General features: G+C 43.2%; 1 protein-coding gene across 5 annotated transcripts in view; it reads right to left on the bottom strand.

Annotated features, from left to right (window-relative positions):
• Positions 1 to 16,842, bottom strand: part of DGKI (diacylglycerol kinase iota) — a 459,796-nt gene that overhangs the window by 13,360 nt on the left and 429,594 nt on the right. For 4 of the 5 annotated variants that reach the window (XR_009565254.1, XM_060305263.1, XM_060305264.1 and 1 more), the window contains 2 exons: positions 4,890 to 4,926; positions 3,136 to 3,235 (listed from right to left, as the gene is read on the bottom strand). Coding sequence is in view for 3 of the 5 variants with exons in the window: in XM_060305263.1 (XP_060161246.1) it covers positions 3,136 to 3,235; positions 4,890 to 4,926 (137 nt within the window). In the remaining 2 variants the exon portion in view is untranslated. Of the gene's footprint in view, positions 1 to 3,135; positions 3,236 to 4,889; positions 4,927 to 16,842 lie in introns of those variants that run through there. The other variant, XR_009565255.1, reaches the window with a different exon arrangement.

Genomic DNA, 16,842 nt, shown 5'->3' with positions numbered 1-16,842 from the left:
TCCATTCTTTTGAATGTTTACAGACATTACTTCACACTCCTTGACGCTTCTAATTTTTGTTCAATGATATCTATTTTAAAATATTGTTTTTTAAAATCAATTTTTATTGGAGTATAGTTGATTTACAATGTGTTAGTTTCTGCTGTACAGCAAAGTGAATCGGTTATACGTATACATATATCCACTCTTTTAGATTCTGTTCCCATACAGGTTACTACAGAGTACTGAGTAGAATTCCCTGTGCTAAACAGTAGGTCCTGATTAGTTATCTATTTTATACCTCGTAGTGTGTCTCTGTCAATCGTAATCTCCCAATTTATCCCTCCCTTTTCTCCTTGGTAACCATAAGTTTGTTTTTTACAGCTGTGACTCTATTTCTGTTTTGTAAATAGGTTCATTTGTACCATGTTGTTAGATTCCACATATAAACGATATCATATGATAGTTGTCTTTCTGCGTCTGACTTACTTCACTCACTATGACAATCTCTAGGTCGATCCATGTTGCTGCAAATGGCATTATTTCGTTATTTCTTATGGCTGAGTAATATTCCATTGTATATATGTACAAAATGATATTGAGTTCTAAGGAAAGGGTAGAGGCATGATCATTGCACCAAAGTAATAGCTCCACGTATAAAAATGCACACAAGCATTACAAAAATCATCAAACACTTCTCAGCCTCCATCTCATCTATTGCAGTGGGTGGTATCAAACTCAATTAAGGCTGATCCTAGTAGCCTACAAGGGGTTATGGAGTAGAAGATAGAAGGGAAGTAACAATGGCTCTAGACTCTAAAATTTTACTTATTTAGTTGGGATTTGATATTTAACCATAGCTTCAAGTTCCTATAATAATTTTATTCAACTTGGTTACAGTATTTGTAGATTATCTTGTCTTCAATGTTAAGGAGGTTGGGATTCCCAATTTCCAAATATTCAGAGAGACGGACTGGGGTGGGCCTCTGAGTTGATTTTTAAGGAGCCATTCCCTCTTAAGAGAAATTCTCAAAATATTGCTTCTCTTCAAAAATTTCCAGAAGAACCAGTCATAATTATCATATTCAGCTTTCACCTAGCAAAAAATTATGGAATGGAAAAATTATAGGATCCCTGAACAGGATGAAGCTCTATTACTTCATAAGGTAGGATCTATAAAACAAAATGTTGGGTGAAAGTTTATACAATAGCATGTACAGTATGACTTTACTTGAAGAAAATGAGAAAAGTAGACGTACCCACATGTGGGGAGAAATCATTAAAGTTTTAATGGTATATAGGTCTAGATTGTGGGATTTCTAGTAATTTTTACTTAAAAAATTCTTTTTTTCATTGCTAGAGTTTTCTATGTGAGAATGCACTATATTTATCATAAAATAATTTTTTTTTGCATTTGGAAAGAGCACATACATATGTAACACAAAATAGAAAGGAATCTCAAGGAACATTGAGCCCATTTATTTGATTCAGAAACTTAGATCTGGGCTTCCCTGGTGGCGCAGTGGTTGAGAGTCCGCCTGCCGATGCAGGGGACAGGGGTTCGTGCCCCGGTCCGGGAAGATCCCACATGCCGCGGAGCGGCTGGGCCCTGTGAGCCACGGCCGCTGTGCCCCGCAATGGGAGAGGCCACAACAGTGAGAGGCCCGCGTACCGCAAAAAAAAAAAAAAAAAAAAAGAGCCATCTGCTCTGGGGCCGGGTTTCCTGGCCAGTCTTTTATTCGTCCCTCTATTTCATCTTGTTCCTCCCTTCTCTTTTATCACCTGAGTTGAGGCCAGTCTCTGTGTGGTAAACAGGCAATGGCCCTGCTGTGTCTGAGCGGCCCCAGCAAGGAAGGCCAGGTCCACCTCGGATCACGGCCTCAGCTGGTCCTACCATGGGTTGTGTTTCTCAATCAGGTTACACATCAAAGCACCTAAGTGCAAATATCATCTGGGAAGAATATCACAGTGAATAATTATCTGCCATTTGGAATCCTACACCCAATTAGCTAACCAGATAGGTAACAGACCAGCTAGAAACCAGGACCCAGCTTACCGAATTTGATAGCCTAGTGCTATCAGAACTAAGGCAGCCAGGGACCTCAGTCAGAGAGCAAGGATCTGGTGGGTCGCAAGGAAAGTGGAGAATCAAGCAATGCACCTGGCTCAGAACTGGCTCAGAAAGGAAAGAAAGGTCCACATGTCACAATGTACAGTGCAGCTGGAGGAGACCCCAGGGTGAAGACTGCATATAAGTAGGGGCTCATCACTTAAATGAATCTAATGGGGCTGAAGTCATCAGTAGGCTTCTAAGTAATTTGTCTCTGTTTCTTGGCTACATTCACTGACCCCAAACTTAGGTTATTTAGTACCCACTTAATGAAATCCTCATCTATATATTAAAATTCTTCTCTGTAACCTTCTACAGTTAAGTGGCTTGTCCTTTCTTGGAGGCTACCCAGGGTGCTTTAAAACCCTCAGAGCTGACCATGATCATGACCTCAGATCATCACAGAGAAGTCCTCTCTGGGGTTGATCTTCTGTATGAACTCTCTTCTCTCTGCCCACCTCTTTCCCATGGGCTACAGTTCTCGGTCAACAGCACTAAGCTTCAGCTCCTCCTTTACTGCAGCTTTGACCCTTTGCTTGGATGCTCTCTGTAAACCGGAGCAATTCATGGTGCAGCCTGATCTCCCATCCTGGGAGTGATTGGTCTTCACTTTGGCACCCATATACGGGGCCACATAAATCATGGGTTTTAAGCTACTCTGTATTAAGTAGCTGAAGGAGAAATTCCAAAGGGGCTTCTCGGTAGCCAGGCCAATATCTTTCGCACCTGGTCCCGACCCTTCTAGTGCTTTGCACCTCACCCTCTCCACACTTGGCTGCTGGCAGCCAGCAGAAGCCCAAAGTCCAAAGGTCAACGCGTTCAGAGGTCTATAAGTCCCTTAGGCAAGCACACACCCTCCCTTTGTGCTTATACATTTAAACTGCAGTTTCTCTAAATGAAACACTTCATTTTTTTCCTCCTTTTTCCAAAGCCCCAGGCACTTCCATAAGTACAGAAAGGATGCCTTTGCTACGGGCACAAGTGAAGGCAATGGTGCCAGAGATCTTGCCCCGTGGGAGGATGCTTGCACTCACTCATCAAGTTACCTTGGAGTCCGTCTTTCTCAGAGATGCTCCTGCGTCCACCAGAAGCTGGCACACAGCCCGGTTCCGCTGGCAAGCTGCCTTGTGCAGTGCGGTCTCACCCCTAAATCAAAGATGAAATGAGAAAAGGGTTGGAGGCAGGAGTGAGAGTAGGGTAGAGGCAGCAGGGAGGGAAGTGAGGGTAGCATCCTCCCCCTGCTGCTCATGTTCTGTGCCCCTCGGCCTCTTTCCCTATCATCTGTGGGTGAGACCACGGCTGCAGGGCATGGCCAGGGGAGGTAGGTGAGGGGCTTAGTCATCCACCAACCCTAATATCTGACTCCAGCCTCTTTTTCAAACAGTGTTGGCTGGTCAAGTAGGCTGAGTGATTTTGTTTTAAGCGACTACTGTCTGATTTAAGTAATACCCAATGGCCCTATGAAATAGACTGATGGGTGTAGATGTGTCTGAACAGTGTGGAGCCACTCTCTCTGTGTAGTCATGTGGGCAGGGCAGGAGCCACCTAGATGGTGCACACACACAGGAGCAGCGGTGGAGGACCACAGCACAGTGCTTGGTAGACCATCTGGCCCCGGGAGGAGTATCTCCTGGGAACCCAACTTCAAAGACCCAGGAGATACCCACTCTGCTCTACCTGCTGATTCCTGGTGAGTGGCAGGAGGGGGACAGCCACAGAAGATACCTGGGAGGGATGGTAAGACTCTGGGAGGGTTCCGCAACCACAGCTGCCCCACTGGGCAGCAGGTCAGCCATCAGTATGGGGAACAGTCAAGGCAAAGTGGCTATTTCCCCCACCCCCACAGGCAGTACAGGGAGGAGGACATTCCCATTCTGAGTCTGAAATTGAAAAGACACTTAATGCCAAAGTGTTTATGGAAAATCAAATGCAGTCCTTAGGCAAACTGGGGTGAGTGATAACCTTGCCAATGGGATTTGCGGTACGTGGACAAACTCTATGTAGCAAGGGACAGTTTCTCCCTTGTCAGTAAATCCTGGTTAAATCCTTCCTACTTGTCCTCCTCCATCTCTCCTTAGCCCCTCCCCCCACTCCACTCTGCCCACTCTTTATCCCTTTTCCAATTTCACTGGCGTTCTTTAGAGGCTCAACATGGCTTCCAGGGTTAAATGCTTAGCTTTTCTTGTTTCTGTTTGGGGAATAGTAGCTATTTTGGTGCCTGGGAATGAGAAAGTTGAAAACATTATCAGTCTGGCAACCATCCACAGAGCTGGTGACTTTCTCAACCAGGGTTTCTCTTCTGAAGCACCAAACATGGAAATGGTTGGAGGTACTATGTTCTTGGTTCTCCAGTGGTTGTATAACTTGTCCCATCTAGACTCAGCACAGAGAAATTGTTTCACTATACAAAAAGGATGCCTTAGGGCATTAGGGCTTACTTTTCTTATAAACCTCACTTGAGGAAGCGTAAATGTGATGGGTAATTAAGAGGTAAGTGCATTAATTCAGACTTCTCTGTAGTTCAAGGTGCATCAAAGCAGAAGTACCTCACTTGAAGGAGGTTCTAAATGGTGACCAGCAACAGCTACATGTGCAATCATCATGACAGGCACCATCTATTTTTATTGTGTATTCTCTGATTTAGAAGATTAGCCCTGCACAGTTATAAATACAACTGAAAGCAGACACTTTTTATCACTGACATTACAATTATCAATTGTATGCCCTAGAGGCTGCATTCTTTTCCTAGATATGTTCTCAAGAAGATAATCTAGACCACAGAATGTAAGGCAACACTCACGTTTCGCTGTCTGCCATATCCAATAACTCAGAAGGTCCTAAAGAAGAGGAAAGCAAGATGTCCATCAAAAATAGTTCAAAACCTAACCATTGACAAAAAATTATAGTCACAGAATTAAAATGCCTTGGGAAGCTGAATGAGAAAGAGTATTTGGTGACAGGGATAATAAGACCACCTCCCTTCCAAAAGAGAAAGGATCCCTCTACCTCCCCCTCAGCAGTCTCTCAATCATCACCAGGCAGTATGTACAGAATGGGAGATAAAAAATAATGATATGGCCTCTGCCTTCAAGAAGCTTTCAGACAAGTTGAAGAATAGAATAAATGAAAAATAATTAAGTGGCTACCTAGCGGGGGAAAGGGAGAATCAGAGGGACTTTAAAGACCATTTTTCATTCTCCAGCAGCAGGTGGTTTGGGATGTAATCTTACGTAGTATAGCATGAAAGCTATGAGACCATATTACTAAGTGTCCCTTTCTCTGACATAACACAGCAAATTAAACTTAGTCAAGATATTATCCAGTCCAATCTCTTTATTTTAGAAATGGGGTAAAATTCTATTTTTCATGAGATTTCCCTTCCAAAATCTGGAAGAAATGTTATATATAAACATCAAATGATTATAGATGCTTGATCAGGAATTAAAATGTTCTGTGCTTGCACATTCACAATTTCTCATTTGTTCACTAATTTATTCATTCAACCTGCAAACGCTGCTAGGAATGTTCACCTTTCCCCCCAACCCTTCATACAATTCCTTACCTGCAGGTATCAGCTGACACGGATTTTCTCCACAAAGCCCTCTATCTCCCCACTCCTAATACTGCATTAAATGTCATTCCTTTGTGTTACCTTACTTTGCATACTAACCCCATTTCCTAAAATGGTGGGAGGTGGGGGTAATAATAATTAATCATCCAAATTGAGACTATCCCTGACAAGTGGGTATATATGATCACCTTACCAATCACTCATGACACTTGTCAAGCCATGTTAAAATCACCTGCTGACTTGTCTCTCTCCACAACTAGACTCTGGAAAACCCCTTGAAGTTGTGGCCAATGTCTTGTCCACCGTGTCCTTCCTTGGTGACTGGCATGGAGCCTGGTGCCAAGCAGAGGCTTAAATGTTTGGTTGAATTAATGAATAAATGTGTTTGGAAGGGTCAAACACAGCTCTAGGTATTGAGCACTGTAAACTTTAGAAGTATGATCCTGGTGATTTGCTCTCCATATGGGCAGATATCATTATCATTGAGCATTCATTTATGTAACTACTTACTACATAATTAGAAGAAAGTCAGTCCTAACATCATCTTCCCTAACTATGAAAGTCAGTGGTCAGACACTGATGAAAGAAACTGAAGATGACATGAACAGATGGAAAAATACACCATGTTCTTGGATTGGAAGAATCAATATTGTTAAATGACTATACTACCCAAGGCAATCTACAGAATCAATGCAATCCCTATGAAATTACCAATGGCATTTTTCACAGAACTAGAACAAAAATTTTACAGTTTGTATGGAAATAAAAAAGACTCCGAATAGCCAAAGCAATTTTGAGAAAGAAGAACAGAGCTGCAGGAATCAGGCTTCCTGACTTCAGACTGTACTACCAAGCTACAGTAATCAAAACAGCTTAGTACTGGCACAAAAACAGACATATAGTTCAATGGCACAGTATAGAAAGCCCAGAAATAAACCCATGCACCTATGGTCAATTAATCTATGACAAAGGAGGCAAGAATATACAATGGAGAAAAGAATCTCTTCAATAAGAGGTGCTGGGAAAACTGGACAGCTACATGTAAAAGCTTGAAATTAGAACATTCTCTAATACCATATACAAAAATAAACTCAAAATGGATCAAAGACCTAAATGTAAGAACAGATACTATAAAACTCCTAAAGGGAAACATAGGCAGAACACTCTTTGACATAAATTACAGCAATATCTTTTTGGATCTGTCTCCTAGAGTAATGGAAATAAAAACAAAAACAAATGGGCCCTAATTAAACTTAAAAGCTTTTGCACAGCAAAGGAAACCATAAACAAAATGAAAAGACAACCTCCAGGATGGAAGAAAATATTTGCAAACAATGAGACCGACAGGGGATTAATTTCCAAAATATACAAATAACTCATACAGCTCAATATCAAAAAACAATCCAATCAAAAAATTGGCAGAAGATATAAAACATTTCTCCAAAGACGACAAATGGCCAACAAGCACGTGGAAAAATGTTCAACATCGCTAATTATTAGAAAAATGCAAGTCAAAACTACAGTGAGGGGCTTCCCTGGTGCCTCAGTGGTTGAGAGTCCGCCTGCTGATGCAGGGGACACGGGTTCGTGCCCTGGTCCGGGAAGATCCCACATGCTGCGGAGTGGCTGGGCCCGTGAGCCATGGCCGCTGAGCCTGTGCATCTGGACCCTGTGCTCCACAACGGGAGAGGCCACAACAGTGAGAGGCCTGCGTACCGCAAAAAAAAAAAAAAAACTACAGTGAGGTATCACCTCACACTGGTCAGAATGGCCATCATTAAAAAGTCTACAAATAACAAATGCTGAAGAGGGTGTGGAGCAAAAGGAACCCTCTTGCACTGTTAGTGGGAATGTAAATTGGTACAGCCACTGTGGAGAACAGTATGGAGGTTCCTTTTTTTTTTTTTTTTTTTTTGTGGTATGCAGGCCTCTCACTGCTGTGGCCTCTCCCGTTGCAGAGCACAGGCTCCGGACGCACAGGCTTAGCGGCCATGGCTCACGGGCCCAGCCGCTCTGCGGCATGTGGGATCTTCCTGGACCAGGGCACGAACCCGTGTCCCCTGCATTGGCAGGCAGACTCCCAACCACTGCACCACCAGGGAAGCCTGGAGTTGTTTTTTTTTTTTTGGAGGTTCCTTAAAAAACTAAAAATAGAGCTACCATGTGATCCTGCAACCCCACTCCTGGGCATGTATCCAGAGAAAACCGTAATTTGAAAAAATATATGCACCCCAGTATTGTACTATTTACAATAACCAAGACATGGAAGCATTCTAAATGTCCATCGAGAGATGAATGGATAAAGAAGATATGGTACATATATACAATGGTATGCTACTCAGCCATACAAAAGGATGAAATAATGCCATTGGCAGCAACATGGATGGACTTAGCGATTAAGTGAAGTCAGAGAAAGACAAATACCATATGATATCACTTATATGTGTAATCTAAAAAAAAGATACAAATGAACTTATTTATAAAACAGAAACAGACTCAGAGATATAGAAAACAAGCTTATGGTTACCAAAGGGGAACGGGGTGGGAGGGATAAATTAGGAATTTGGGAGTAACCTATACATGCTGCTGTATATAAAACAGGTAAACAACAAGGACCTACCGTATAGCACAGGGAACTACACTCAGTATTTTGTAATAACCTATATGGAAAAAGAATCTGAAAAAGAATATATATATATATGTATAACTGAATCACTTTGCTGTACACCTGAAACTAGCACAAAGTTGTAAATCAACTAAATTTTAATAAAAAATAAAGAGAAAAAAGAAAATGTTCTGTGTACTGAACATCAAAAAAAAAGAATGAAATGTCATTTGCAGCAACATGAATGGACGTAGAGATGATTATACTAAGTGAAGTAAGTCAGACAGAGAAAGACACACATCATATGATATTGCTTATACATGGAATCTAAAAAAAAAAAAGATACAAATGAACTTATTTACAGAACAGAAATAGACCCACAGACATAGAAAACAAACTTACGGTTACCAAAGGGGAAAGGGGGCAGGGAGGGATAAATTAGGAGTTTGGTATTAACATATATATACTACTATATATAAAAGAGAACAAACAAGGACCTACTGTATAGCACAAGGAACTCTACTCAATATTTTGTAATATTGAAAAAGAACATATATAGAGAGATATATAGATATATATCTGAATCACTGTGCTGTATACCTAAAACTAACACAATATTGTAAATCAACTATATTTCAATTAAAAAAAAATGTCATTGGGTCAAGGAGAAAGGGGACTTTCACAATCCTCCTGGTCATCCAGGAGCTAAATCGCCAACTGTACCTCCTCTCTTTCCCATCTACTGGTCAATCAAGGCTGGGTGAATCTTCTCTTGCACTGTCTGTCCTATTTGTTGCTCCTACGTGTCCTATTTGACAGATAAGCTTCCTCAAAGGTCTCTGTCAGGAACATATTAGCATGCAGGACTGTTACTAAGAAAACATAAAAAAGATCTTGCAACATCCAGATTTCCAGGTTTTAAATTCATCATACATCCTGTGTCACCCCAGGTATTTCAACATTGAAGTTCACAGTCTTTCACTTGGAACTACCCTTCCTCAGTTTGTTCTCAAGGCTCCCTTTTTTTTGCATAAGCTAAACTGGTAGCTGCACGATCACCCAAATATTTCTCAGGCTCTCCCAGCTGTGAGAGCTTGCTCTCTCCAATCCTGCTACCCAGAGAGGGATTTTCTACCCACACACCTAAATCTTACACATTCTTTAAAGACCAGTCTGTGAAAAGGTCCTCTGAAAAGGCCACCTTTAACAGATGGAATCGACCTGTCTTCTCTTTGACAGAAGGAATCAATCAACAGAAGAACTCCCATAATACTTATTGGAGTCTACCCTTGTACTATGTGTTTGCTTTTCAAATGTATGCCTCATCTCCTTAAATAAATTATTCTCCATCTTTTAAATGTAAGAACACTTGGATTCTTTTTCATATCCTTCTAGCGTGTTCCCTATTTTCAGGTTCGACGAGGATTCAGTTCATTCATTTTTGTTCCTCAGTCCTGTGATTCTAAGGAAACATGAATGATGATCCACCCCCTCCCCGCCCTGTACCCCCCGAAGTGCCCAGCAGTCCAGCACAGTGATTAAGACGGAGGGTTCTGGAGCTGAACCTCCTTGGTTTCAACTCCCAGCTGTATCTTCCACTCACTAGATCTGGGGCAAGTTCATTTCATTTCTCAGCCCCTTGATTGTCACACATGTAAATCGGGATTAATAATAATATTTATCTCGCAGGTTTGTTATGAGGTTTCATAAGTTAATAGAAAAGAATGTGCTTAAAACAGTAGCTGGGACACTACATGAAATGCCTAAAGTTTAGGTATAATTAAGTGTCCTACTCTCTGACATAACACAGCAGGTTACACTAAGTCAAGATACTGGAATATCAGTGAGGGAAGGAGATATAAAAGGGTGCCTTGGCTCCCACTTACATTTGAAGTAAGTATTGACTCCAATTCTGTGTCCTGAGAACCAGTCCTCCAGGCCTATTCAATGGCTGATGAGGCATCCTCCACAAGGTCAGGAGCAAGAAGGCTTACAGTGCCCAGTGGTCCTTTTAGAAAGCTCCTTCAGCAAAGCCACTCATTTTGAAAGGAATTCCATGAACACGAGCAGCCCGGCCTCACCAGTGTCTGTTCCCATTGTTACTGATAATTGTGTAACTGAGCAGGACCTTCCCGGGACAGATCCCTCCTCCCATGTCCTCTGCTGTAACTCCTCTCTGGAGTACCTAGACAATAGTATCTGATGCACACTTTCTGAGTTGTTTTACAGATGCTAAAACCACCACCAAATAGAAAAAGTTAACTACTTGTTGATCATGAGCCCCCAGACCTACCGGCACCTAAGGATTGATAACGTTAACCCCTGGGACACTGCCCTGTTACCTCACCATCAGCCAATCAGAATTGTGCATAAGCTGATCACATACCCTGGAATGCCCCTCCGCCGCCTTGCCTTTAAAAATACTTTGCTGAAACCCTTTGACGAGTCCGGGGTTTTGGGGCACGAGCCACCTGTCCTCCTTGCTTGGCCCTGCAATAAGCCTTTCTCTGCTCCAAACTCCAGTGTTTCGGTTTGTTTGGCCTCACTGTGCGTCGGGCACACACGAACGTGTGTTTGGTAACAACTGCACAAATTTTTAGGCAACAGGGGCCTTGTCTCAGGTCCTCCTTTCCTCAGCACTGTCACTTGGTGCTCTCAGAGCTGCACCCGCAGTGGGTCCATGGACTCGGGGGTCCACGCCTCCATGCAGTGACAGGATGCTGAGGCAGTTTAATCTGTGCTAACATGGCAAGGATCTGACACTGGAAGTGGGACAAGGGAGAGAAAGAAGCTCGTTCCTCAACTTTCTGACAAGAATCACTATAAATGAAGCCAACCCAGAAGGATTCCAGAGCTGGTCATCTAATCTGCGAGTCAGGCACGCCTGGAGCTGTTTATTGTCTCCCCCTCCCCCTTAATCCTCTGCAGCTGACAGAGATGAGAAAAAGAGCTGCTGATACTAAAACAAGATCCTTTTGCTCTTCATATCCAAAGAAACTTCAGTTAAAGGTTTCAGGAACAGCTCTGGAAAGATGGACTTAATTAACTGATAGCAAGAAGGGGCTGCAGGAGAGAAAAGGAGAGGAGGAGTGACTGCCAGGTGGAGCCTGAGACAAAGCTGTGGTTTCCCTCCCTAGTTGTGTCTTCAGTGACCTACAGGGAGCTCTTCCTACTAGTACAGCATGCTGTCTAATAGTGCACTGTGTGGGTTAGTAGCATTGGTGTAAGATTTGGAGGTGGAGGTGTAGCCAGAGAAATAAAAACAATCAACAAAGACCATAAAAATTTTCCCTTGAAAGAAAAATACATGTGAAAAAATAGCAACTATGGTTTTTGGAAAAGTTAACTTTAGTCTCACTCTTAAGGGAGAGAACAGGAGAAAGAGAAAACATAAAGATGATGGAAGTCCTTCAATATATACCAATGGGGAACATTTGGGTTTGGGCTTACTTTGTATTTCATGAATACATATATCCTGATTAAGGAGTTTGAAGGAATGCCATTAAGTTGTCAGCAGAGAATTCCTGATTGTTCCCCGAATATAAAGGGAACTCTTGGCTCTCTGTCCCTCCCAGGATTTACTAAAATATCCACACTCCATTCCATAGCTAACCTGCACCGGAAGATGACTGTTGAATCTCCACTGAAGGGATATGGGTACAAATTTCTCCATGAAATTTTCATAAGATGATCACTGCCCTTCTGCAGCCCTGTACCAGTTGTCACTAGAACGCTGCATATGATACTCATTTCAAACCACCCCGTGCTGTGGTTGTTTATCCATGTTTCATTTCCCTCGCTGGGTTTTAGGAATATGGAAGGCAGAAGCCAATCTCATATTATGGATGCATTTTGGCAAGTCACCTAACTTTACTACCCTTCAGTTTTTACCACCTGTCAAATAGAGATAAGAGAACTTACCTTGTAGGACTGTTGGAAGAATTAAATGTATGAATACATGTAAAGCATTCAGAACAGTAAAGATGAGCAGTGATTATTACTATAACATTTTTCTTCAAAAGTGCATGGCACTAGGCTTCCCTGGTGGCACAATGGATAAGAATCCGCCTGCCAATGCAGGGGACACAGGTTCGATCCCTGGTCTGGGAAGATCCCACATGCCGCGGAGCAGCTAAGCCCGTGCGCCACAACTCCTGAGCCTGTGCTCTAGAGCCCGTGAGCCACAACTACTGAAGCCCGCGTGCCTAGAACCCGTGCTCCGCAACAAGAGAAGCCACCGCAACGAGAAGCCCGCGCACCACAACAAAGAGTAGCCACCATTCTCCACAACTAGAGAAAGCCTGCGCGCAGCAACGAAGACCCAATGCAGCCAAAAATAAATAAAAAAAAAAAGTGCATGGGACAGAATTTTTGAATGAATGAAACATTTAAAAATCCACTTGGACCCTGGCCAATATATTTTTTCTCAGAAAGAGATCCATAAGTGGAACATGGATTCAAAAAAAAAGCTATGCTATATGAGAAATGGTCTGAAAAATAAGGGAAAGAAAAATACATTGTGGGGAATACACATCAGTATTCCCTGCTGAAGGCCAGGGAAGCTTTTCTTGCTTCGAAGAGAAGCAAAACTTCACAAACCTCCCAACATGAAAAAGTGAGCAGCATGGTAAGTAGTCAGACCTTCCAGATTTCAGGTTTGCTGCCCAGTCAGTGCTCATCCCATAGGTCTTCCACTGAACTGATGCAATTTTATCATCGATCCTGCACTTGTATTATATATGATGTGTCTTTTGTCACATGCATCCTTTAATTTGCTTCCCACACCGAGGCATCCAAATCCCCTTTGCTATTCCTACCAACTCCCCGTGGCCTCTGTCTCTCTCTCTCTCTCTCTCTCTCTCCCCCCGGACCTCATTTCCCATTAGTTTCCCTGACGCTGCCAGCAGACCATTCCAAATCCTCCTCTGCCCCAGGACAAAAGCTGCACAGATGTGGGAAGAGCTGGCACTGGGAACTCTTAACAGCACCATCATCCTGTCCCAGCAGGATGGTGGTCGTTTCTCTCGGGGACCAGAGGCAGAAAAAGGTGGGGGGGTGAAAAAAAGAAAAGAAAGACTGAAGGCAGAAAAAGAGGGAAGACAAAATAAGCCATTGAAATCAGAAAGGAAATGCATGAGTGAGATTTCTATCAGGAAACACAGTAGGGGGCAGAGGGGTGGGAGCTGGGAGAATAAAAACAAAAGAGCAAAATGTGCCAGGGTGGGGGGCTGGGGTAAAAGACTAAAACACCATAAAAGTCTCTCGAAGGGCTAACACTAGGGAGGAGGGGGTGGGCAAAAGTATGGCTGAAAGGAGTTGAAAAGCTGGCGCCGCCGGGGGGGGGGGTGGGTGGGCGGGGGTCTCTCAGCTGGAATCCCTCCACATCCTCCTCTCTCCACCCTGTCCCTGTGGAATTCTTAAGCGCGCTCCCTCCTCCGTTCTCTTTTCAACCCTCCCAATGCCCAAATTCCAGTTTTTCATAAAGGAAAGCAGCGTGTCGTGTATTTGAGAGAAGAAGTCCCAAAGAAGATGCGGGAAGAGAAAAATTCAAGCCTCCTGTGGCTTTTCAGAAATAACCACAGGTCCCGTGCCCCCCAGCCCCTCAGCCTGGATTTAAAAGAGCTCTGAGAAGAGAACTTGGTTGCTGAATGCGGTGTCTGGGAGAATGAATGACTAATCTCTCACGACTCCCGTTCAGAGGGCGGCGTGCTCCTGATTGCGGACCCCACTGCTCAGCGTCAATAAACGGTGGAGAAGAGGGCAAAGCAGAGGGGAGAGAGGGGCTCCCTGGAGTACGGATGCAGAAAGCAAACAAGCCGTACCAGTCATGAGCCTTGAAAAAGGCCCACTGATTTCTCAGGACCCTTGTCGTTAAAGGCATCTTTACAGGCAGGTCTTTGAACCGTTTTTAGGATTTATATAATATGAAGACATAAAATTTTCAAAACTAAAACTTCAAGAGGTTTGCAGCAACTGAGATTATTAGGAGGGGCATCTCTTGACCTTTGGCACAGTGGAAAATTTGTATTCATTTATTTTTTTATTTACATGAATGCAAACTGATCAGACCCACCCACTCTGCAATCCTAATGCTAATTTACAAACAACGATGCCAGTCTGGTAGAAATCCCCGAACCCCAGCCTCACAGAGGCATCTTCGCAAAGGATATTTTCCATCAGATCAGGGGAATTTCAGAGTCATCATCATTATTAAATTAGGCAAGACTATTCGCTGAGCAGAGATCACATTAAGAAGATGATTACAGAGAAAGGGTCATGTTTTCTGTGTTCCTGTCCCCGACTTCAAGAACACGATAACTTAAAAGAGTTTCTGTAATTGAAATGAGATGAATAGTTCTGCAAAGATAGTTTCCAATTCTAAACGCACAGGTTTATGAAATTCTATCAGCAACTAAAGATATGAAAACAAATGACAACAGAAATGGTTGAGCCAAAGTGCTTAGCTCTTAAGGAACATGGAGAATTAGGCTGACAACGTCAACAGATTTTACATCCGTGTTCCTGAATAACTAGAGATAATGAGGTTGATGTTAAGAATGAAATTGACCATGCCTATCAGGTTGATAAATACTAATTTTAGTAAAAATCAACTGCAATTCAGTTTCTATTATTTGACTGCAGTACTAAGAGGTTAAAAATTGCCACCCATCAATATACAGTGATCCTTGGGATGTAGGTCATAGTAAGACTTTATTTTCAAACAGAAGAGATGGATTTTGCTTCATGGTCTCCAGTCTTTCCCCCCATGTATCTGCTGGCCAACTGGAGACCCTGGTGAGGCAGACGCAGTGACCATGAGAACTGTTTGCCTGTGAGTGACGTTGAGGTGATTACAAAAATCTCAAGTGTTTTCTCATTAGTATAAATATTAAACCACCTAATTTACAAAAGCTAACCCCCAAAATTAGAAAAATAAGCTTCCCCCTACCCCAAGTTCCTAACAAATTCCTTGTGTCCTTCAGTTTTGACGCAGAGAGCTGTATCACATTATTCACTCTTTGCAAAAGACACCTGGGATCAAAAAGAAACTAGTTTAGTATTGGAATGTCAGGCTTTGATCAGAGCACTAAGAGATTTGCCAGCTGCATTTCATGCCAGAAAGAGTGCGTGTGGACTGATCTATGGCTGAGGTTAGAAACTCCAAGTCTTATGAGCTTGAGTTACAGGGGCTTTTAAAGACCGTCTTAAGGGAGTAGAAAGAGAAGTTGGGGGGGGGGTGTGAAAATCCTTGGTGTTAGAGCTATATCATCTCAGGCCTCATCATTCAAGTCCCTGGGGAGACCCAGCTGAGAAGAGGATTTTTGGTTTTGTTTTTAGTGTAATTATGTCCCAGATATTGCATGGGACATACTTAATGCTTAAAAAAAAAAGTTGTTGTATTTTTATTTGCTAAATATTGCAGCCTTGGCTTAGGACCCTGAACCAAAGGAAAACATAAAAGCAGAGCTCTAGAGAATTCCAAGTGAGTCAGTAGTTCAGGACATTGAGAAGGGAGGGTCATCATTTTCAACTGAAGAAGACAGAGTAAGGGAGCGGGGTAGATTAACTACGGCCATTAATTATAAAGCAGAGGGGTCTATTTCCCCACCCCTTGAGTTGGGGCTGGCTCTGTGACTTGTTTTAGCTGGCGGAATGCCATAGAGATGAGGCAGACTTCCCCAGCCTGGCCTCAGAATGTCTGGAAGCTTCCATCCTCACCCTCCAGGAACCCGAGGACCATCATGCTATGCAGAAGCCTGCGATGAAGGTCCAGGTGTAGAGAAAGGCTCAGGGGTCCCAGCCGTCTCAGCTGAGAGCCCCGAACATGTGAGAGTCCATCTTAAATACAGACTCAGTCAAAACGGCAGCTCCCTGCAGCCTCATAGGTAAGACCAAGTGAGATACCAGCAGATCACTGATGCAGAGCGGATCGCAGAACCAGAGAAGGGAATGCTTGTTCTTCAGGAGAGGTAGAGAGGGGAGGAGAGAGCATTCCTAAGTTGTCTCATCACTCAAATAGACAGCCAGTGTCTCACCTAACTCTAGAGTGGTATGTGGGTATGCGGGCAAACAGTCTCATCGGGTAAAGGGCAAACTCGGAGGGAGGGATGGAGAATGATCAAGACGACAGCCACCCGCAGTACTTGAACCTGAGCTAGAGGCAAACAAAGTGACAGCATATATCTGAAGTTCACCTGAACTTTGTACAGTGGACATCCTGAGATCTTTTCTATTAAGAGAGAAATAACCATGGAAGCTTTGTGACCTTTATGCACTGTCTGTGGGGCTGGGTTCTAATATTTGGTTCTGCCTGTCACAAGCTTTTGGAAGAGTCACTATAAGGAAGAGGAAACACCTATGATGTGTGTTGTTGGGGGCGGGGGGGTGGTGGGAGAGGCAAGCAGAATTGACGCCACCAATGCTTTCGCAAGTCTTGCCCAAAGAGGAATGCTTTAACTGCCGGGGGCAGAATGGTCAGGTGAGCAGGAGGCAGAATGTGCACACCCCAGACGCAGCACCGGAAATACATCTAGGCTTTCCCGGGCAGACAGGCTTGGGATTCTCCAACCTAGCCTA

The sequence above is a fragment of the Globicephala melas genome, chromosome 9 (genome assembly GCF_963455315.2).
Source record: "Globicephala melas chromosome 9, mGloMel1.2, whole genome shotgun sequence".
Taxonomy (NCBI): domain Eukaryota; kingdom Metazoa; phylum Chordata; class Mammalia; order Artiodactyla; family Delphinidae; genus Globicephala; species Globicephala melas.
The sequence above is the reverse complement of the archived record's forward strand: the minus strand, read 5'-3'. Positions and strand labels throughout refer to the sequence as shown.